General features: G+C 35.0%; 1 protein-coding gene across 8 annotated transcripts in view; it reads left to right on the top strand.

Moving 5' to 3' along the window:
- Nucleotides 1-23,683, top strand: part of SOX5 (SRY-box transcription factor 5) — a 993,423-nt gene that overhangs the window by 926,676 nt on the left and 43,064 nt on the right. For all 8 annotated transcript variants that reach the window (XM_082351965.1, XM_082351966.1, XM_082351963.1 and 5 more), the window contains one exon: nt 23,136-23,313. In XM_082351965.1, the coding sequence (XP_082208091.1) occupies nt 23,136-23,313 (178 nt within the window). The remainder of the gene's footprint in view (nt 1-23,135; nt 23,314-23,683) is intronic.

Raw genomic sequence — 23,683 nt, 5'->3', positions numbered from 1 at the left:
AGTAGTTGCTAGAGATGTGATTTCCAATATGTAAAAATTCCTAGAATACTACTATTTGACTTATTTTTAGAGCTTTTCAGGTCAAGATCTCAAATAAACATTACTCACTACACAGGGTCAGAACTGGTCTCCGAATATAGTATTTCTAAGTAATCCACAGTGCTTAAATAGCACTAATCAAAGAGGCGCTTCCATTCATCTATATATGTAAGATCAAATAAAACCATGGATCCCTCCTGAAACTATTAGACCTGGTACTTTTGTAGATTCCATGTCTCCTAAAACTTCAGAACAGAACGGAATGTTAGCCTCAGCTAATTATAACCACATTTAAATTGGCCATTTTCTATTCTTATGCTTTAAACACTGTCTGGCATATCAATTAAATGCTAGAATCTCCCTAACACCTTGCTCCGTACAGCTGCTTCGTGCTTTGCTGAATAGCTATCGAACACCCCTCCTTCCCCCCCCCCCCGTATTTCAATATCTATGAAATAACAATTTTGTGAGCCTTTGAGATGTGATATGGATGTGTCATACTCAAGAGGTGAATTCATTTGAGAGGAATCACCGCATAGAGTTAAACTGTAAATGTGGCCCATTACCATTATCATCACTTTCCTGTGTGGGACATAGTTACAGTGCGCATAACATAGTCGCCCTGTCATTTTAAATAAAATAGTTTTCTTTTTGTGGCCCCTTGTTGCTAAACTGAAATATGTTAAATGAAGTGTTATCAGCAGAACCCCTGTGATGAGCCGCCTCCTTTCCGTTTCATTTGTATTCGGTTGACAGGAATCTCAAACAGCTAGGTACTTAAACAGAGGCTTTTCTGAGTGCAGTGGTATTAAATGTCCAAGTAGGTCATTTGGTGATATATTCTTATGACTCAGAAAGTGGGGGGGGGGGGCATTTGTAACATAAAAACAATAAAAATTATAAAACAAAGAGACAGACTAATCATAGTGTTGGCATTTTTTTAAGGCAAAATATACAGAGGGATTTAGGTAATATCCTTTGAATTCAGCTGGCCTGGCCTGTGTTGCCCGGTATGCTGATTTTGTTTTGACAGGACCCTGTTTGGAACACAGCAGCCGGCTCTGATGAGCCATGTCAAAGCTTTTTAATAATGCAAACCATGGGGGAGACAAGAGGGTGCTGAGCATGTGCAGAGACAGGAAGAGCCACAGAATCACATTTTTTAAGCGGAAGTTGCCCTCTAAAATAGGTCCTACACAATGCAGATTCACTGTCCAAAAAGGTAAATGTTGAAAGCATTTTAATGTTAAAACCAGGCAGTTAAAACCTAAATAGTGTGGGGAAGAAAAACAGAACAATGTGAAAGGATGTCCCTGTATGGGGCGGGGTGGGGGGGGGGGTTGTCTAGTACAACGTCAATAAACATCATGGCTAAATGTAAGTCATCAATACATCAGACTGAGAGCGCGAAAGTGCACTTCTGTAGTTATCTTTCCTTTTAGGGAATCATTTATAATTTGGGCTTCCTAAAACATTCTTCAAATCAATTAAAATCCTTTCTTTTCTATCCTAAATGATTGATCAGTGCCTCATTTGAGCTATTGATTATCGACCCCTTTTTACCCCTTTAGCCTTGACCTGTACTAGAAATGTTTGAATAGAGAATTGAGAATTGAAACCATGGAGGACTACCCTAAACCTCAGATTTGATTCATTTGAATACCTTCTGCTTAATCATTCTTTCCTATTCAAAAAATAGGAAGAATTTTAGTAGTCTCTTTAACAGAGATGCCCCAAAAGTATAGATTTGTTTTCTACATGACAACAAATTATTAATGTCTTATTTAGATTGATGGAAAATAGAATATATGCATATTTATTTGTTCAATTTTATCAATAGATTTTTCTCTAGAGAGAACCAAGCGGTCCACTAATATTTTTAAACACTATAAAATAGAGAGTAGAAAGAAAATAATACATTAATTAAACAGATGTAAATTTGAGTCAAAAAAATAAAAAGATGTAACCTTCTAAGCTGAAGGCAGACAAGTTCAAAACCGAAAGTATTCAAAAGTTTTATTTATTTAACAAAATGCATCGGGTGTTTTGTTTATAGAATTATGGAAGTTTCAGTAAGAAGGAAATGCAGAAAGTATTCAGTCCAACACACAATAACTCAGTCATGAGGTTACTTTGCCTCTGCCTAGTCTGCTGCAATGACAGAAGGAGTCCACCACTCCATGAGGTGGCATTATTTTATTCAGAGTAACTTAATGTCACAGTATTCTTATTTAAGTAGAACTGTAATCAACTTTCCAGGATTTCAAATTATGGTTTCACCGAATGACAACTGTATTTGTTAGTAAAATAATAGAAAACCCAACCAAAACTGGATTAAGCAAAAAGGAAATGTATTCAGTCACATTAAAAAAAATGTTATTCTGATTTCAGGTGTGGTTTAATTAGGATCCTAAACAATATCACTTGGAACTGGTCTCTAGCCCTTAGCTCTGTTGTTTTCTCATTCCTTAAAGGACTGTCCCTTTTTAGTGTTCTCTAACACCCTATGCTTACATCTACCATTATTGATTCAACGAATATTAATGTATGCCTGTCATGTGCCAAATTCAGTTCAAGACAGGAACTACAGCTATGAACAGGACAGTGTGTCTTCTTTAGATTCTGCAGTCTAATGGGAAGTGATAAACTATGAGCAATTAAACCGACAATTTCATATATTGGTAAGTGCTGTGAAGAAAATAAGACATGGTAAAAGAGTGCCTAGGGACAAGCAAGGGAATCTCCTTGAGACAGAACTATAAGGGAAGCTCTCTCTGAGACTTAAATCATGAATAGGAAAGTAAAGTACCTGCAAAGGTCTGAGGAAAAGGTATTCCAAACAGGAGGAACAGCAGTTGCAGAGACTGTAATATATGAGTGAGGTTGACAAATTCAAGGTTTAGAAAATAGGCCAGGGTAGCTGAAATGCAAAGAACATGAGGGAGAATAAGAAATGAAATTGGAAATGAGAAAGACCACGTCAGGTAGGACTTTTTCATGTTAAGTTTTGAATTTTATTCTAAGTGCATTCACTTTTAAAGAGAAATTATGTATTTTCCATTTGTCATACGACTTATTAAACTCTTGTAATTATCTATTCATTGTATTCTTTTCTTAGGGTATTGTGTCTTTCAGGCAAAGGAATTTTTTTCCTTTTACCTTTTGGACCAATTAGTTAATAATTTAAGTGTCTCTACATTACTTCCCTAGAAACACTCTGGAATTTGAGCCCTAATGACACATCCTGGACCTTGCCATTGGAGAGACAAGACAATTTAATTCAACAAATTAATTAACAGATTAATTGCTTATGATGTGTCTGTCAGAGTCCTAGGACCTAAGGATACTGGTGAACAGTGTAGACGGTCCTCTGCCCTCATGGAGCACCGTGTATGGGGTGAGGGATGTGGTGAAGGGATACAGACAGAAAAAGACCATCACGTTAAAGCCCGTTAAGGGCAGCAAGTAAGCACCTGGAGTACGGATTTAACCTACACTATTTCCTGGGTTTTCTTTAGATTCACTTACTTTATCAGGGTTTTTTCATTAGTAATATATGAAAACACACACAACTGATAGTACCTGATACCACCTATAGGAAGCAAATTGCAAGGTTGAGTTTTTGGAGTGATATTTTGGTACTAACACCTAAGTATTGGTTTTTAAAAAGTCATCTTAAAATATTAGAATTGCTATGTACGTGTGTTGATAAGAGTTTTAGAATTCTTATTTTACTTGATCTCTTTTGAGTAGGTTTACAAGTCACATGAGAAAACAGACCCTAATTTCTAATCAGATTTTTACTTTTGACATTTGTTTTTTTTAATTTTTGATTTTTACCCAAAACTTTATAACCCAGTGTGATTCTAGTGAACCTGCCCAGTGCAACAGACTTTTAGCTATCTTTTAAAAAAATCAGTGAAAAATGTGCTACAGTCTTAAAACAATTACAACAGGGCAGTTTTAAAATTATGAAGAGCATTATTTTCATCATTGGGATAAACTTGCTTTGAGAGGACAACATTCTTTCAAAATCAGCCACACGTTCTCTCTCTTACTGTCTCTCTCTCCCTGTCTCCTTTCCTCCATCTCTCCCTCCCTCTCCTCCCCTCCTCCCTTCTCCCTTCCTCCAGTTACAAGCTTTATTAAAGTCACACTTTTTGTCATATAAACATGCAATGCCACCCACTTAAAAAAAACTTTTATAAAGTTTATGTAAAACTTCTGTAAATAATGTGATTATTTTCTTGTCAAAACTCATTATATGACTTATTTAAGCATGTACATTCATAATGCACTTAAAATCCTATCTATTTTACTTATATTGAGTTTATATACAAAGTTCTAATGTATCTATTTTGTTGTATTATATTCCATAAAGAAGGATTCCTTTTTAGTTATACCTCTTTTCATATTTTCTGATGCACAGACAATATGGTGGTGGCATTAATTGCACGAAGTTAACTTAAGGAGAAAGAGAGACTATTTTAATCCAGAGCTCTCCAAAAAGTTATAAAATAGTGAACTCCATCATCATTCTTGCAGTTTCTCATTTCTTCTAATAATCAACTAAAGAACGCAGTCATTCTTAATTATAGTTTTTTGAACAAAGACCAGAAAAAAATGTGTAACTTGATTAGTATTAAAAAATGTGTAACTTGATTAGTATTAGTATTAGTATTAGAAGGAAAAATGCCTTCATCATATGCACAGTGAGTGGTGTAATTCACGTTGACTGTGAATTATTGTCTAGGGCAGGGGTCCCCAAACCCCGGGCTGCGGGCTGGTATCAATCTGCGGCCTGTTAGGAACCGGGCCACACAGCAGGAGGCGAGCGGCGGGCGAGCTAGTGAAGCTCCATCTGCCGCTCCCCATCGCTCCCCATCACTCGCATTACCGCCTGAACCATCCCCTCAACCCCTGTCCGTGAAAAAATTGTCTTCCATGAGACCAGTCCCTGGTGCCAAAAAGGTTGGGGACTGCTGGTCTAGGGTCTACTTAATATGATCAGAGGAACTTGCAAGCATACGTTCCTTATCTCACATATCTTCAAGTTTGAGACCAGGGGGGTACAGAATAGGATTCAAAATATAGAACAGCTCTTTTTTTTTTTTTTTTGAAATAGGGAATAATCTTAGAATTCTCTTATTTTACTTGAAAATGGATTTGAAATTTTTTCTATACTGAAATCAGAATTTTGCTCACAAAAATTTTAATCATAAATATTAAATTTGAAAAGTACATTCTTAATGGCTCAGAATATTGAATATTGCTGAGAACTTGTTTAACACAGTGCTGCTTGGAAAGCAGCATGTCTAAAAATGCAAGTGTCTAAATATGAAAAGCTAGCAGTTTTCCTTAACCTGAATCATGTACTTAGGTGTCCTCAGGTTCTCAAGGGAAGAATGTACCCCTTTCCTAGTCCTGGACCTCCTTGTAGATAATATAACTGGATGCTTCTTAGAATTCTACCCACCTCCCTTTGTGAGCTGCAGGACTTACAACTGCAATATCCCACAGCTTTTAGCACTCATACTTCCAACTATGGACTAGCTGATTCCATAGGGCGACTTTTACAGAACCCAACCGTTCATCCTTTATGATTTTGGTTTTTCGAAAGAATAAGGATGAGATCTCTAAATTTAGAGGAAAATGAAGACCAGGATTCTTACTTTACAGGTTTTACATTACCAAAATAATATGAAAGAAAAAAAAGTATACTTAAATAGAAAAAAAAGTATATTCCCCCAAATTGTTTGCCAATACCAGAAAAGACTAAAAACCTTACATTTTCATAAAACCACAAAATATTTTTTATTAAAGCTCTGTTAGATTTCTTTGCAAGACCAGTTATCAGTACTGAGATTCCATATGAGACTTTCATTTAAATTGGGCCTTTCAATAACCAAAGAATCTTATTTTTTCTAGTTTATTATATAATTTGAGCTATTATGGTTTGTTGTGCAATTTTGATGACTTTTGGCAGTGTAGATATTTCATAATAGGAGAAAAAGAAATTGAGACCAAAAATAGAAAGGATGAAGTACTGCAAAAAATTTTCTCTTGTGGTATTTCCAGTAGTACTTAAAATAACATAAGGAAAAAATGCTGTTGTGAAGTATGTACAAAAGCATTATGACAGCAGTAGGAATGTCCTTAAATAGGTACAGATTTTTGTTTTCTGTACTTCTCCGTGTAACTCTTTTGAGGATCAAAGTTTCATTTTAAGTCTGCGGGAGCTCAATATTCAGGTCAACCCTATATAAATACAGGGCAAGACAAAAATTTTGGGTCAAGTGATGGAATTTTTAGCGCCGGTTTTCATGCAGATAGTGCTGTCATTTATCTAAAAAATGATGGTTCTGATCCAATTTTAAGAGAACCTCTGGGTAATTTTTGTTTGATTTGGTTTTGCTTGTCTTTTTCTATTAGCATGCACAGAGTTGCAGTGAGCTGGAATTCTGATCTGTTGTATCTGGGACCATAATTTATGGACTTGCAACAAACTAAATGAAGGAAAGATCAATTCCATAAGATTAATCATATTACAAACACTTTCTTTGCCCATTGAATTTTAAGTGGCTGCCCCATAATATGCAGTCAATAAATGTTTACTAGATTAAATGTTTATATTATACTACTCAATCTTAATATGAATTGAAACCTTAGTTATCACTATCTGTGATATAGTCTTCACTATATGTCTGTTTTTACAATTAAATATATTAATACAACATTATCTAAGATCATGTATCTGTGTACTTTTTTGTTATTATTTCAGTCATATATTCTTAGCTATTGTCAGGTGAACTTTTTGGCCTTTGGTGTAACCAAGTTATGTTCTAGAATTCTGGGCATCTTAAATAAAACATTAAAGAATTTAATGAGACAAAAAGAAATATTTTTTAAAGTTTTAAAAACTATTCTTTCAAAATGTATTTTGAAATGAATCCTATTTTTAAAAACAAGATCCACTTAGAATGCACAGTTAATAAAATATGATTTATCCTAAATGAGATATCTTCTAGTGGGAAAATAGGAATAAGAATGTCTTCCTTCGGAAAGAGATATATCAATAGACTTGACATTTTGCTTGAAACAATGCTATATGTTTGTTCACTGGTTTATATAATTTTTAAAATATCGTGTAATGACTATGTTATTCATAGATGAAGCTTCTTAGAGTCACTTTTAGAAGATGTCAATACTGAGGTTTGTTCAAATAAACACCTTTTTAGCACCTATAATATACTGGACACTGGTAGAATAAAAAAGAACAATAATTAACACTGTACAGGGTAATGGGGAAGGCAGCAAATAAACTAACAATTAAAATACTGTGGGCTAAGTAATGATCAAAGAATAATATGGAGTAAAGGAAAATAGTTCTCAACACAACCTGGGGAGAAATAGGAAGATAAGGAAAGGCTTCCAGAAGATGTGCCATTTACATGGTTTTTGAAGGAAAATGAGACAATCTGTGCAAAGACGTGTAGGAATGAAAGAGTAGAGTGTGGGAGTTCATCTGAATTTTAAAGAAATAAATAAGTTTTACAGTAACGCATCTCTAGAACTTTGGGAGTGAACTTAAGAAGAATGAAAATGTAAAGATAAAAATGTCTAAAAGAGGAAGTCTAACCATCTTCCCTTGGCATTCTCTAATCTAGCCCCACGTACTTCACTAGCCTAAGTTATTCTACTTTTCTCCCAATCCCAGCAATTTGTGCTCCAAATGGAATCACTTCCTCATGTATCATGTTATTTCACCTCTTTTTGCCTATGTTTGTGCCACTCTACCTCTCTGGAATGCTTTTGCCCTCTTCATTCCACTTTTCCCTCTTGCCTGGCACCAACTCATAAGATCTATCTCGACTGTCACCTCTATGTGGAATTGGCTATTCCGTCATATGTGATCACACTACATAGACATGTACTCCTTGTGTAGCATCACAGCACCTGTATAACTGCACTTGCCTTCCCTTGTATGACTCTGAGTCCCTTGACAGTAGGGAGTATATCTTATTCATCCTTAGCATCAGGTGTAATGCTTGACATATAATCATTGCTCTAGTTCTGTTAAAAGAATAAACAAACAGACAAATAAGCAAGCCATCTGTGGAAGTAAGCCAAGATACTATGTTCAAAAATATGACTGAATTTGGGACCCCTTACATGGAAGCATCAAAGATCCTGGGCTTGAGGATAATGTCAATGCAGCATGAGCGGAATACAGTTGTACCTAAGAAAAGTAAAACAGTGCTGCTGTACTATGTAGAAAGACCATATGCACAGAAAGGTTATGGAACCTAAAAGTAAGGTTTGCCATTGTTTATCCTGTCAGTCTAGGTGAGATACACTGGATTTAGGAAATATGAGTGTTCTGATCATTCGAGAGACATCGTATGTAATGAAGCATCCATAATTTACCAGTCCTTACTATGGTCTGAGTGAAGTACAGTCGTCCCTTGGTATCCACAGGGGATTAGTTCCAGGACCCCCTTGGATACCAAAATCCACGGATGTTCGAGCCCCCTATGTAAAATGGTGTAGTACAGTTGGCCCTCTGTATCAGCCACAGTTGGTTGAGTCTGTGGATGTGGAACCCAGGGATACGGAGGGCCAACTATACTCACTACTTCTTTGGCCCTGATTCTGATAGTGAAATTTGCATTTCAAGGTATCTTGAAATTAAAAGAATACCTTAAAAAATTCAGCAATATTTTGGTCAGGTCTAAATTAATTAATTGACATTCTGACTTATACATTAGCCTCATGAGTTTGTTTACTATGAGTACATCTTCAAGTGAATGGCCTCCCTATGTATGTTGACAGATTAAGAGTGTGCAGAAATGAAAGGCATAGGCTTATACTAATATAAGCTACTTTGGTTATATTATTTAACTGACAGTTCAAGTAAAGTCTTGGGAGGGAAATTTTTAAAAATTTTTCTCTCTTACTTTTTTACGGTTATCTTTCTCTGCTTCTCTTTTAGGCCAATCAATCTAGCTCAAGTATGGCAGAGAAATATTTCACCTATACATACACTTGCTTATATTATATATAAACATTATTGATATTATATATATAAACATATATATATATTCCATTCTTTACTACAGTAATCAAGAATGCAGATTCATTTTATTTGGCAATCTAATGACCCAAAGCAACATTCAAAATAAAGTCGAATCTAAGGTAAATGCACTCATTCTTTCTCCTTAGTTCAGTTTAAAAGATATCATCAAAACTCATATGTAATGATATCATTACAATTGCTATATAAAATCTTTTATGCCATCCAGACTGTGGAATGTACTATTCTTTTAATGTTATGGGTTGGGAAAAATTAAACATGAGGCATTACAGCTGAGTTTCACTACGCATTATTTTAATTGACTATTTCTTAAATGAATATCTGATAAATCAATCTTGCAATTCCTCATGCTTCATGACATGCTTAACTCAATACAGACACTTAAGAATCATTATGCTGTGAGAGCCTTAATACAAATTTGAGATCATTATAGTTAAAATCAGACTCGTACCTGATGCTCAATTCTAAGCCTTTTCATCTTGATTGAATTTTCTTTGGACTATACCTTCAATTTAATATTATAACAATGATAGGCAGAATATATAATCAAGCTAAGCATCTTCAATATGTTGAGAAAAAATTATTTTGTCTCCAGGGTACAACATAAAAACTGTCCTTAACTGCCATTCTATATAAATAATCCTCACCCCTTAGAATTTTTTAAAGACGTCAGTTCCCTCCTGGTCACTGCCATGAAGACAAAGAATGCCTCAGTGACTCTATCGAGATTATCATTAAAATAAAAGGGTATTTGAAGACATCAGCTGTAAATCACTATAAAATGGCCTGTGGGTAACCTTTGACACAACTCATTTGAAATAAACCTGGGATGGATTCATAGCCGTTGGTCAGGCCATTAGGTGGGCTAAAGGTCTTTTCCATCCTCTCCTTCATTTCTTGTAATATTAGTTCCTCTCTAAATGACTGGGCAGCATTTGGATATATATAAATTGACATATGTTTTATGTTGAAATAAAATAAGTCCACTTAAATAATAGTGTTGAGGATGTTTATGGCATTTACTTGAAATATGTACTCTTTTGATGTATAATTTAGATACATGAATACATTTGGAATTTACTTGTAGCTATTTTGTTAAAATATTTCATGATTTGATATTATAAATCTTTTGCAAGGGCCCAGATTAATATTACCCAAATTGAGCTCTTAATGGTCCCTATCATAATGAGGTATAAAAATCTCTTCAGAATTAAGAAGAAACTGCAAGATTTCAGTTATTAGTCTGATTTTTCAAAGAAATTATTGCTTAACAATTTTTTCCCTGTTGGCATTTAGATGAGAAAGAGGCAGCTCTGAAAAGTTGCCTAGACTTATGGCCCAGTGACTTGGGTTTGAGTCCGAAGCTTAATAAAGTTATGACTATTGGCAAATCTTTGAATATCTCTAACTTCAGTTTCTTTATCTGTGAAGTGAGATTGATAATATCTCACACTCTTGCTGTGAGACTTAAAGTAAGACAAAATATATGAGGATGCTTTTGTAACTTGTAAAGTTTATATGTCAGGGAGTAAATTGAATAGTATTAGAAAATCAGCATTAAAAATGAACAGATATAAAAGTATTCAAATTATTTTAAATAGTATATGGATTACTAAGATTACTAAATGTACTTTTATATATTTTATGATATTTAATTGACTCTCCCCAAATATTTGTGTAACAATAGTGTACAGAATTATTAGCATTTATTTCTTCTTTGGAAACTAGCTCTCTTTTTTTTATATAAATTTGTTTATTTATATATTTATTTTTGGCTGCATTGGGTCTTCATTGCTGCGCGAGGGCTTTGTCTAGTTGCGGCGAGCTGGGGCTACTCTTTGTTGCGGTGCACAGGCTTCTCATTGCAGTGGCTTCTTCTCTTGTTGTGGAGCACAGGCTCTAGGTGAACAGGCTTCAGTAGTTGTGGCTCACGGGCTCAGTAGTTGTGGCTCGTGGGCTCTAGAGTGCAGGCTCAGTAGTTGTGGTGCACAGGCTTAGTTGCTCCACGGCATGTGGTATCTTCCCGGACCAAGGCTCGAACCCGTGTCCCCTGCATTGGCAAGTGGATTCTTAACCACTGAGCCACCAGGGAAGTCCCGAAACTAGCTCTCTTGATGACAAAATTGCTTTATAAAATCAGCATTTCTTTTGGAGTGGGGAGAAGTTCCCAGGTAAAAATTGCATAATTTTTGTATTCAATTAGGCATATACTATGCCTTTTGTTTTATTCGCTCTCTAGTAGGTTAATTAGGAGAAAAGGAAAAAGGAAAAAAATACTTTGTCAGTCACAATTAGAAAGCAGTTGCTTTTGATGAATATCTCAGGGAAGGGAAAATAATCTTTATTTCTGGTAATAATCATCTAATCCCAAATAGCAAACTTCATAGGACTAAATGTTCTAAGAGCTCCTGCCCTTGACACCTTTCTGTGTTTTCAAACTCTTCAGAAAAAGAGATGTCAGGATCAACAGAATAAGGTAATTATAACCTTTTGAAAAAGTTCTGAAAATTGCATTTAAATTAAATATCTAAGATCCAAAATCCAAATCCCAGTCCTAGACTAGTGAATCAACCACATTTGTGACAAAGTTTGGTCTAAATAATCTAGACTAAATAAAATACAGGTTTTTTTCAGAAGAATTTCTTTCATGACACTCTTTTAGATTAATCACAATCATATTTCTTTAAATGTAGTTGGCCTTTAAACAACATGGGTTTGAACTGCATGGGTCCACTTACGCAAAGGTTTTTTTCAACAAATATATTGGAAAGTTTTTTGGAGATTTGTGACAATTTGAAAAAACTTGCAGACAAACTGCATAGCCTAGAAATACTGAAGAAATTAAGAAAAAGTTAGGTATGTCATGAATGCATACAAATATATGTAGATACACATATCACATACAAAATATGTGTTAATCAACTTTGTATGTTATCTGTAAGGCTTCCAGTCAACAGTAGGCTGTTAGTAGTTAAGTTTTGGGGGAGACAAAAGTTATATTCAGATTTTCGACTGTGCAAGGGGGTCACTGCCTCAAACCCCCAAGTTGTTCAAGAGCTAACTAACTGTATTACAATTTTCTAGCAGCTTCCATAGCCTTAAACTGTTGTGTCGTTTAGTGTCTATATATTGCTTCACCAACTGGAATATAAATTCCTTCTCCCCCATGACTAGCACAGTTGGGAATAATTTCTAAAAAGATGCTTATGGAACAAATTAAAGAATAAACCTATCACATGAGAAAAATAAAATAAAATAAAACCAGGGCAAATAGGACAACTCTTCTAAATCTATATTCAGAAAGGAAGATCACTAATACTGCTCTTAATCTGACGGGTAAAAATTGCTCTGGGTTAAGATAAGTGGAAGTGAGAGAAATGAGTTTTGCATTTACGTTTTATTTTTACTTATCTTTGGACTCTTAATCCTTTGTTTTCAATGACTGCCCCTTGTTCTCTGCAATGAATGGCGTGAAAAAGAGTTGTAGTTTGGATGTACTGACCTAGTAAAGTTTCAGGTCAAATTAATAGGAAGGGGCTTCCCTGGTGGCGCAGTGGTTAAGAATCCGCCTGCCAATGCAGGGGACACGGGTTCAAGCCTTGGTCCAGGAAGATACCACATGCCGCGGAGCAACTAAGCCTGTTCGCCGCAACTACTGAGCCTGTGCTCCACAGCCCGCGAGCCAGAACTACTGAGCCTGAGCACCGCAACTACTGAAGCCCGCGTGCCTAGAGCCCATGCTCCACCACAAGAGAAGCCACCGCAATGAAAAAGCCCGCACACTGCAACAAAGAGTTGTGCCCGCGCGCAGCAACAAAGACCCAACATAGACATACATACATACATAAAACTTTAAAAAAATTAATAGGAAGCCTGTCACTAAGAAGTTCCTAACAATGGCTCTGTAAGGTGACATCTCTGAGTAAAAATCAGTGAGCCCCAAAGATGTCAAGGCTTCAACCCTAAGGGCAAAAAGAAAAGGGAGCAAAGTTCTGAAGACTGGGAAGAACCCTGAAACTCAAGTGGTGGGAATTCATTTGAAGAGATTCAAATATGGAGGGATACATTATGGTGGTGCATATGCTCCTATTTTGTTATTCACTAGTCAAAATGACATTTGCATTGTATGTAGATGTAAGAATTTTTTAAATACTTTATGAAAAAAAATAGAAAGAAACAGAGTTTATCAAGAGTTAGTCAGTGATTAAACTTAACTGTCCATGTAATTATATATTAGTTAATATTTAGTATTTTTTCTACTCAAAGTATATGTGGGTAATAAAAGACAATTAATATACTAATGCCTACCCTCAAGAAAGTTGTACTGTAAAGAGCGGGAGTACTCAGCCAATCCGTAAAGATCCCTTTAAAGAGTAAAGTCTTCTTAAACTATTTAAAATCTGATTATTTTGCCATCAACAATTCAGGAAAACAACTAATGCAATAAAATGAAATATAGTGGGATGATTGTTATAGTCACTAATAATAGGGTGCTGCCTTAGTCTTCCCTAACCTTCTTGCTTTATGTTTCATTCACTGTCAAATCCATTGCACACACACACATACTCATACGCACAGACACACGTGTGTATGTCCATCCTTCCCCAGAGTTCTGTACCTTAGACAATTTGGCCCTTTCTCAAGTCTCCCAAAAATACACCAATACAGTGGTTAACTGTCATAACTGTATTAAACATGAAACAGTCAGTCAGAGTGGAGTCACCAGACTGTTGGGGATTTGTGCCTATATGTGCATGTGGGGGAATTGGAAATGAGGACTTGGATTTAATTAGTTAGAGTTAGTATTAAATGACTTATGTATGACTGTGCCTTCTATTTCTTCTCCTTTTTTCTCCTGGATTGGCTATTTAAAGATGATCTACGGGGAGGGGAAAGGGTGGGGTGGGACGAGGTGAGAGAGTGGCATGGACATATATACACTACCAAATGTAGAATGAATGGTGGGAAGCAGCTGCACAGTACAGGGAGATCAGCTCGGTGCTTTGTGACCACCTAGAGGGGTGGGATAGGGAGGGTGGGAGGGAGACGCAAGAGGGAGGGGATATGGGGATATGTGTATACATATAGCTGATTCACTTTGTTATACAGCAGAAGCTAATGCACCACTGTAGAGCAATTATACTCCAATAAAGATGTTGAAAAAAAAATTCTTTTAAATAAGTAAATAAAGATGATCTATCTGCTTATAACCAGACCAAACTTTTCCCAGGATCTCGAAAAATTTCAGTCCCTAAAAGATTGAATCCCTAGATATTTTTTAAGGAATTTTTTTTAGCCCTCTGAGTATTCCAAATATTTTATTTTGTTTTGTTGCAAGATCAACTCATTCTTTTCACAGTTTTATGAGTGTTTCCTCCCCCTGAATAATAGGCCTCCATGTGATATATCTACCTCTGCTCTATGTGACCCCAATGGGACAAAGAGTCTACACTCATTTGTATTGGTGTTTTTTATATTGTTCTGCTGTTCTTTTGATATTAATTCCTTTTGTAGATTGAGGTAGAGAGGTTGGTTCTGTACATTCAGGTACAGGTAGAAGTACCATCCCCACCATAGAGGTGGTAGTAGAATTTGATCAGTGTGGCTTCTACTTCCTTAAATTTCATGTTGTGAATCTGTATTGCTCTGAGGACTTCTGCTTTTTTGCATGTGAATCCATTCCAACATCTGATAAATTTGGAGTTCTTGGGGTTTTTTTCACATATATTCAAGTGGAGCTAACAGAAAAGTAACAGTGACAAATGCTTTCTAATTATTAGTTTAAGGGCTGATCAGGTGGTGCCAAGAAAACATTTAATTCTTCTTGTACACGGAATGACCAACTCTAATTTCTCTAAAAGCATTTTTTAAAAGCTTTTGGAGATTTACATTTAGAGTTTAATAAAAGGAACTGGTATGATTATTAACATCAACTCTTACTGCTGTGTGCTTTCTTTTAGCCTCTTGGTCGAAGAACTGTAAATCATTTTAAAAGATAATAGCAATCATCCAGATGTAATGAATACCATAGGACAAAATAATGATTATTATTAGGAATTTGAAGCTGTCCAGGGACCAGAGGTTAAACAAAGGTGAATCTGAAGCACCATACATTTTATACTGTTTCGTGTTATCACTGTTCTCATCAAATATTATTGTTGACACTTGTATTCCTCCTGTTCTTCTCCTTTTCAAATAGTTCAGAAAATTTACTCTGCAGAACTTCTGTGAGTGGGTTTTCATTTGGTATTGTGAGCCGAAGATCTTCCCATATGACACTCTTCTAAGTAAATGTACAGAAACTATATTTCTACAGTTTATTTTTAGAACGTTTTGAAAATAAAAAGTAGCAGTTAGATAGAGAGTTTATCTAAAATTAAAGTCTCAAAAGCTAAGTTAGAAATGTTCAAGAGAAGGGAGAGGAAATATTAAAAGAAAGAGAAGGAAAGAAAAAGGAGAAAAGAATGACAACTAGCTCTCCAAGTAAATAAAACTGAGGAAGATTCATGAAATGTATTCACATATTATGGTTGAAGAATGAGAAACAAGTATTTTTCCAGGAGTAAAAATGAGGTCTTGGTAAAAAATGCTTTGGAATCATATAAGAACGTAACATATATTGGCTACAGTCTTCTCTTTTAGAGGATGGATTCAGTATTGCTGCCTCACAAAATATCCCCAAATTTAGTGACTTTAGACAACAAACACTTATCTCACACAGTTTCTGTGGGTCATGAATTTGAGAGGAGATTACTTGGGTGGATCTGGCCAAGAGTCTCATGTGGTTGCAATCAAGTTGTCAACTGATGTTAGTCATTTGAAAGCTTGTCTGGTACTGGTATATTCACTGGGGTTGCAGTCATTTGAAAACTTGACTGGTGCTAGTATATCCACTTGCAAAGTGGCTTACTCACATGCCTAACATAGAAGTACTGGTTATTGGCAGGAGGCCTCAGTTCCTTGCCAGGTGGATCTCTCCATTGGTTGTTTGAGTGTCCTCACAACATGGCAACTGACTTACCCCTGAGGGTGATTTTGTCCCTCAAGAAACATTTGGCAGTGTGTGGCTATAATTTCGGTTGCTGCGACTTGGGCAGGAGTGCTACAAGCATCTACTGGTAGAGGCCAGGGATACTGCTAAACATTCTGCAATGCACAGGACAGTCACTCACAACAAAGAGTTATTCAGCCAAAAATCAGTAGTGCCGAAGTTGAGAAACCCTGCCACCTCAGAGCAAGTTATTCAAGAAAGAGGAAAGTGTAAGCTGCAATGTCTTTTATGACCTAGCATCAGGAGTCAAACTGTCATTTCTGCAGTATCCTGTTGGTTATGTAGATCAGTCCTATTCACTGTGGGAGGGGAATACCAGGAGGCAAGAATTATTGGGGGCCATCGTGGAAGCCGGCTATCACAGAAGAACTTTGTGTGTAGAAAGAATGACATTATTTGGTTTAGAAATTTCAAAGAAATTATTTCATTAAAAAATGAATGTGAAATATTACTGATATTCCAGAAGCCACAATCTTTCCTCTCCTTGTTTTCAAATATGTGTATAGGTGTGTTTGTGGGTATAATTTACAGTTTTGAGGCTTTAAATCAATGAAGTCAGAAAACAAGGAAAATAAACTATCTAGGTATTAACAGGGAAAGAACAGGGGGCATTTTAAACAACAAATTAAATGATGAGTACGATTTGAACACATTTAAATTAATTAAGGGCCAACACTATAAATGTAAAAGTGATGTGTAATTAACACATTGAAGCAAATGTTCCCCAACTACACTGCTAACATCCACTTTTAAAAGAAGCAGGTGTACATTAAGCAAAAGTGTAAAATGGCAAAATGAGGAAGGCAAATGAGAAGCTAGACCATATTACCGTCAGCTAAATAACTTAAGACTTGAATTTAAATGGCAATCAAGTCTAATGGTAACATTAACACAGCAAAAGCATACCCATCAGAGAATTCCTGGAGTTCTCTCTACCTGGTTAACAAGGCATCTTGCAATCTGGAAGATCAAAAGTAAGGGTGTGTTCATGAAAAGGACTTCAGGATTACATGCTCTCGAAGATGATAAACTTGATTTTCCGGTGACAGGAAGCTACTAAGTATAGAGTTGGGGTGACCACCTGAGTAGGATTCCTAATTCTTCAGGAGCTAAGAAAATAATTTTAAGATTGTTACACTTAGTTTTATATTATATTACTTTAATTGACTCTTGCACATAAACGTAAACCTTTTCTCATCTAAATTCTTCATGAAGGAAAAATCAAGGACACACCAGTCTTTTTGTAGATCTCATGATATTTGTTTTGTTTTTCTCCCTACTGTTTACTGTTTTTTCTACTAAACCGTAGGGAAAAAAAGCCTTATTTGGGTGGGAAAGGTGAAAGAGGGCTCTTACAGTGAACAATAGGGACAGAAGAAGAAAAAGATGAATGTGAACACAAGCTAGGGAAGAGAGGTGCGGCCTCAGTGCACATTGTGCAATTCCGCCTGTCATGTAGCTTCCCTACTTAATTTAATACGATTATTTCATCAGAGAGGATAATAACAGTATCGTGATTAATTTTGCAGCATGTTTCATGAATGCTTTTACTCCTCCCATATGTTAGTATTGCTACTTACTACACATGAGTATTTATGATAGATAGGTATGGGGACAGTTTTCAAATTGGGCACAGGAAGTAGCCTGAAATTATATATATATATTTTATTAAGTCATTGCATGGCTATTAAAGAATCAAAGCGTATTTATAAATGAAACAACGTATTAAATGCGTAGACAAACTGTCCTTCAAGAATTCAGCTAAAATAAGACACAGTTCCACATACCTCTATACCTAGGGCTTGAATAAAAAGTAAATGTGCCTCTTTGTTCCTTTATTACTGGCCGCACAAAACTAAAGTCTCAAAGCCACATGCCTAGATGTCAAGTGATTTCCATTTTTCTAATGCCCAACATATAATAGCCATTATTAAATGGTTGAAATCCATTCAATAAATAACGAATGGATGGATGATTGAATAAATGTATATGTTCTTGTTCTTTGTCATCAGAGTGCTATAAATTTGTTAACTGCCAAATAAATGTTTGATTTTCAATAACTACTTTAGGTAAATATTTAAGGAAGTGGAATTTGGGGACAAGTGTGATATGGCATGAACTGGATCATCAATTAGATAATGAGAATGAATAAAGAAGTAAATAAAGATGAAAGTTTTATTCTGAAAGATATAATCATTTGCACATCCTTAATGGTACATCTTGTGGTCCAGAATCCTGTATGTGGGTATAGCTCTATGTTGTGAAGGACAAGAGTGCAAATAGGAAGAAAGAAATAGACTTCTTTACTGGTATCCCTGTTCTCTAGTTCTCTATTAAAATTCCTTAGCAAAAAAATGAATGAAGGCTAAGGAGTGGGGAGAGAGAAATAACCCTCCAGGATTCTGGAGAATGATTTTTCTTTGATAAATTATGTTTGATTTCCTAACTAATTTGGTCTCTGCACATTGTAAAATTATGGATATGATACAGTTATAATAGAATAACATGTTTTGCCTAGCATAAACTTATGATTTGAAAACCATGTGAATGAAATATATTTTAACTTTATATAGTTATTTTACAGTGTTAAGTTTTTGTGGAATCATCCCTGCGTTCATGATCACAACTGGTATTTCTTCAGCGCATCTAAGGCAATATATTTGTGTCAAATTCTTTTCTTTATCTCATTTATAATTTATATGTTTGTGGGATCGGGATACAAATTCGTTAGAACCGCCACAATATTTCTAGTACTGTGACCACAGCTGGTGTTAAGTGAAATGTTTGCTTTGAGACAAGTCATAGTAGCTAAATAAGTAGAACATGCCTGAACTATATGATTTTTGGATTGTCCTCGTTTTGCATTCTTGTTAACGATTTTAGATTTATCTAACTAAGATTAGATAATTCCTTATTAGGGGAATGTATAATCATGAATTGGTTCCTAAAACTTGTATTTGGATGTACAAAATAGTATTCTCGCACATTATTGTATGAATTGTTATATTTTCTGCCATATTGTACATGAAACTTTGGTATTTTTCTCAAAGAATAGTCTAATAAGTCTTTAGCATTAGTGAAGGAAATTTTCGATGCTGTATGGTGTAGAGAACAGAGGAGCATTTAAAAAATCACCAAAACAAGTTAACAATTTGTGCTTTAACTTTTAAACTAATGTATACAGTACCAAATGTGTGTATTAGTTCATTTTATTGCATGTGTACTGAACTTTATGTGGTTTATTATGTGACAGAATTATATGGTTAGGGCTGAATTCCGGAAATTATATTTCATCATCTCTTTAAGTTTAAATTCGTCATGTAAATGAAAAGAGTATTGTATGTTGAGTCCAAAAACTAGGTTTCATTAGACCTTTCTGAGCATTAGTTTCCTTTCTGAGGTTATTCATTACTTCACCGTATTAAAGATTAAATAAATGATTTGAAATATTTATAGTGATTCCATAACTATGTAGAATATAGCCTTCAGCTAGTTAAAACTTGCTTACCCTAGCTTACACATTTACTTAAGCTTAAATGCTTGCCTTATAATTATCATATACAAGTTTAGAGCTACTCAACAGCTACGTAGGATTCTTCTTAACTATTACTTTCTGTATAAATGAAATAAGTATGAAATATGCTATTTCCAAAAGTTTCAACTGGCAACATCATTCAACAAGTGGACAAGTAATTAAAAGGAAATCGCTTTCCTCACTGCCTGACAGTGTACTTGATAGAAATGCTATCTTTTCCACTGTTTTCCTGACCTTGAAAATTGCTTACATTCTTTTATATGTAAAGTATTTATTTATAATTTTTAAATGTATGTTTTATTTGTTAAGAATACTGGTTAATCATGCTAAGCTCTCACATTTCTCCTAAATAATAAGATATCGCAAATGAAAAAACAACGTAGAAAAAACCTTACCTTTTGCGTTTATTGTGCATATTCGTAATTATGACAATGCATGTCATAAATAAATAGTCCAGTTCCATTTTATAGTTAGGGTTTTAAAATTTTCATCTAGTCAAATGAAAAATAATTAATAGAAAATGGGAAACTACTGTAATTTTTGTATTCTTCATGAGTAATGGGCATTTGGTACAGTAGCTCAGTAGTAAATTATGAAAAGAAGCAAATTGTGAAATAATATCATATAATGGGTCAAAATTATTTATATAGTTACCAGTATAAGGATCGAGCATGTGGGTTCTTATTAATACACTATTAGCCTGGTCACACAATGAAAGAGAATGAAAGGGCAATTTTGAATGACATTTCTATCAACTTTGGAACTGTCAACCTCTATTATGTCCTTGGGGCTTTGCACTTTTTGGCTTTCAGACTTCTGTGCTGCCTCGAATACAGGAGAATATTAAGATTTCCAGTGGGTCTCTTGCTCTAATCAGTGCTTTGGTAGTCATTTTTTAGTATGCGCATGTAATAGTTCTTAATGCTTAAAGCTAAGCGTATGACATTTCACCCCATCAGCACCCACGTCTGCATCATCTTCATGGACACCACCTCTCCCCCAGTACACACACCCACACTTGATTTCCTCTGTACTCATAAATCTCTGTTGCAACTCTGGGAATATGTTCCTTTCTTTCTGCACAGTCAAGTGAAACAGCGACCTGTAATTTCTCCAGGTATCCCCTCAAAACTTTTCCAAGAGTTGTGATGCTGTCAAAAGAAGTTTTCAGACTATCGTGACAAAAGCCTGTAGTTTCATATAGAAAGTACTAAGCAGGTACAACTTTCATAAGGGAAAAAGTGCCTAGAATATTTACAGTTGCATAGTAAATAGTTGATAAAGCTCCGATATGACAGGATATTTAGGCTGAATAAGGGGGAGAAAATCTGAATTCTAATCCTTATTGGCCCACTGAATCTCAGTAGCATTTTGTTTATTATGCATATACCTTTTCATTTATTATTATTAGCATATGATATGTTCTGATAAAATTTTAAAGATTGAGATAACATTACATATTTTCAATGTTACCTCCTTATATTAAGGAAGATTTTTAAAGGGTTTTGAAGCCTAGTAAATAAAAATTTTTAATAATCTCCCTTTATACTATATAAGGCAGTGTCTCTGAAATGTTAGTATGCATCAGAATCACCTGGGTATGCTTGTTAAAACACAGGTTGCTGGAACCTACCTCCAAAGTTTCTAAGATTGAGAATTTGCTTTTCTAACAAGTTCCCAGGTGGTGCTGATGGTACCAGTTCAAGGATCGCATTTTGAGAAGTTCTCATCCATACTGGAGTATAGGGAAAAAAAGACAATATTCCTGGGGATCTGCCATCATATATAAGGATTATGGCTGACTAGCTCAACTAAATGTTGAAAGATCTGGAAGGGATTTTTGCCCTGTAGTTTTTAAAATGCTTAGTTCAAAATTGTATATTGAGCCAGTCATGGAATTATTTTACTTCCTTCCAAGATTCTGTGAATTCATATAAATTTGATATCATGGTCAATAATTTATTATGCATCTAACATGATCCCGGATTGCCATTTGAATTATCTCATGGATTTTCAAATAATTGTTATTTTCTCTGAGACAGAAAATAGAATTGAAAAAAAATGTTCAAGTTTAATTTTCCCTAGCCTGTTCATAGGCTTCCTAAGTGAAGCTAACCATGGAATCAAATAACAATAAATCACTTTTAAAAATATAAATTTGAAATATCATATTATATACCATTTTTTACCACTTTTGTAAAGTGATTTATTTCAACGCTTTGGGGTAAATATATACATCAAATTTTATACACATTGATTAATGTGTTTCCATGTCACCACATCACACCATTTGATTCTAAATTGATCCACTTTCAACAAGTTATCCTGCTATTACTGATAGATATTTTGTGTTCTTAACTCATGAAGATGAACCTAAGTGGATACTAAATTTTTGTTCTCCAATAATACCTATGTAAAATTGGATATAAGGTAAACACTAAAGTACAAATGACACAATATTCCAATTTTAGAGCACAAAAAAAGAATAACTCTCTTTGCAGTGAAAGAAAAGTAATATAATGTTAAGATTATCTGATCTTATATATTGTGATAGACATTTTAGTGATAATTGTATCCATAAATTTTACGTATGAACTTACATAAGAGCTAATGTAGAAAGGTATAAAATAGAATGTAAACTTGACCTATTCAAGCCTAGAACAATTGGAAATTGCCATACATGCTGAGCTGACCACATGCAGCTCTTCATACTACCATGTAGTACACGGTAAGGAAAATCTGGAAAACAAATCTGGATTTTTAAAAATGTAATATTAAGTGTTTAGAACAGTGTTGCATATAAATAAATAGTATATATTAATATAATGCTAATTATGTTTATGTTCATTTTTAGATCAAACCCTAAAGTGTTTCTGTGAAACCTAGGAGAAAAGATTATTTTCTAAGAGAGTTAGAAAGTTTTCTTCTTTTTTGTATTTAATTTGGAGAACAGTTCTAATCAGAGGTACACACCATTTAGCTCCTCCGTGATGGGATATTCTGGGTACTCTAAGCACCAGGGTCCAAAGATGCTTGGGACTCAACACCTATTCTTTGGAGGTTGAAAAAAAAAAAATCTACATCATAGTTTCATGTGAATTATGCATTGTCTCTCAATAAAAATGAATAGTACAAATAATATCTTCCTTAAGAATATTTCTTACAGGTGTCATCAGTTATATGCTTTCTGGATAGTTAAGTGCACATGTACTTTCTCTTATACCAAAGGTTTTTTTATGATATGTAGTTGAAAGTGCTGTTGTTGACAGCTAACCAAACACTGTTATGTTCAGACTGAATGTTAAGATCACTGGTAGAGTATTTGATGGGAAATGACAGGCAGTATACCTGTGTTTTTCTAGGCATTTTTAATCAGACTTTCCTTATCACAGCTCATGTTCTAATGATCATTGCAGGATGAAGTGGCACAGCCACTGAACCTATCAGCTAAACCCAAGACCTCTGATGGCAAATCACCCACATCACCCACCTCTCCCCATATGCCAGCTCTGAGAATAAACAGTGGGGCAGGCCCCCTCAAAGCCTCTGTCCCAGCATCATTAGCTAGTCCTTCAGCCAGAGTTAGCACAATAGGTAAGTTCTGTTTCTTTTGTTCTTGCTGATTTTCTATTTATGGCAATTGAATGAAAGCATCTTTTAATGGCAAATCACGCATACCCTCTGCATGGCTTTAGTTCCATAGGAGAGTTTCAATATGATGAACCTCATAAGTCTGTTTTAAACATGCAATTGAAATTTATAACTGAAGTCCAAGTTATAATGTCCCCCTGAGAATCTCATTGAACTGGTTACGTTTGTTGATATAACTGATGTTCTTAAGTTTATGAAAAAGAGGCCTGACTAATCACAGAGAGCAATGGTTCCAGATTGTTGTTGTTAGGTGACTTGCCTTTTCAGTCATTTAAATTTATTTCCATTTTGTGTGATGTGTACAAAGTATACG

This window comes from Balaenoptera borealis, assembly GCF_965194805.1.
Source record: "Balaenoptera borealis genome assembly, chromosome: 13".
Lineage (NCBI taxonomy): Eukaryota > Metazoa > Chordata > Mammalia > Artiodactyla > Balaenopteridae > Balaenoptera > Balaenoptera borealis.
The sequence above is the reverse complement of the archived record's forward strand: the minus strand, read 5'-3'. Positions and strand labels throughout refer to the sequence as shown.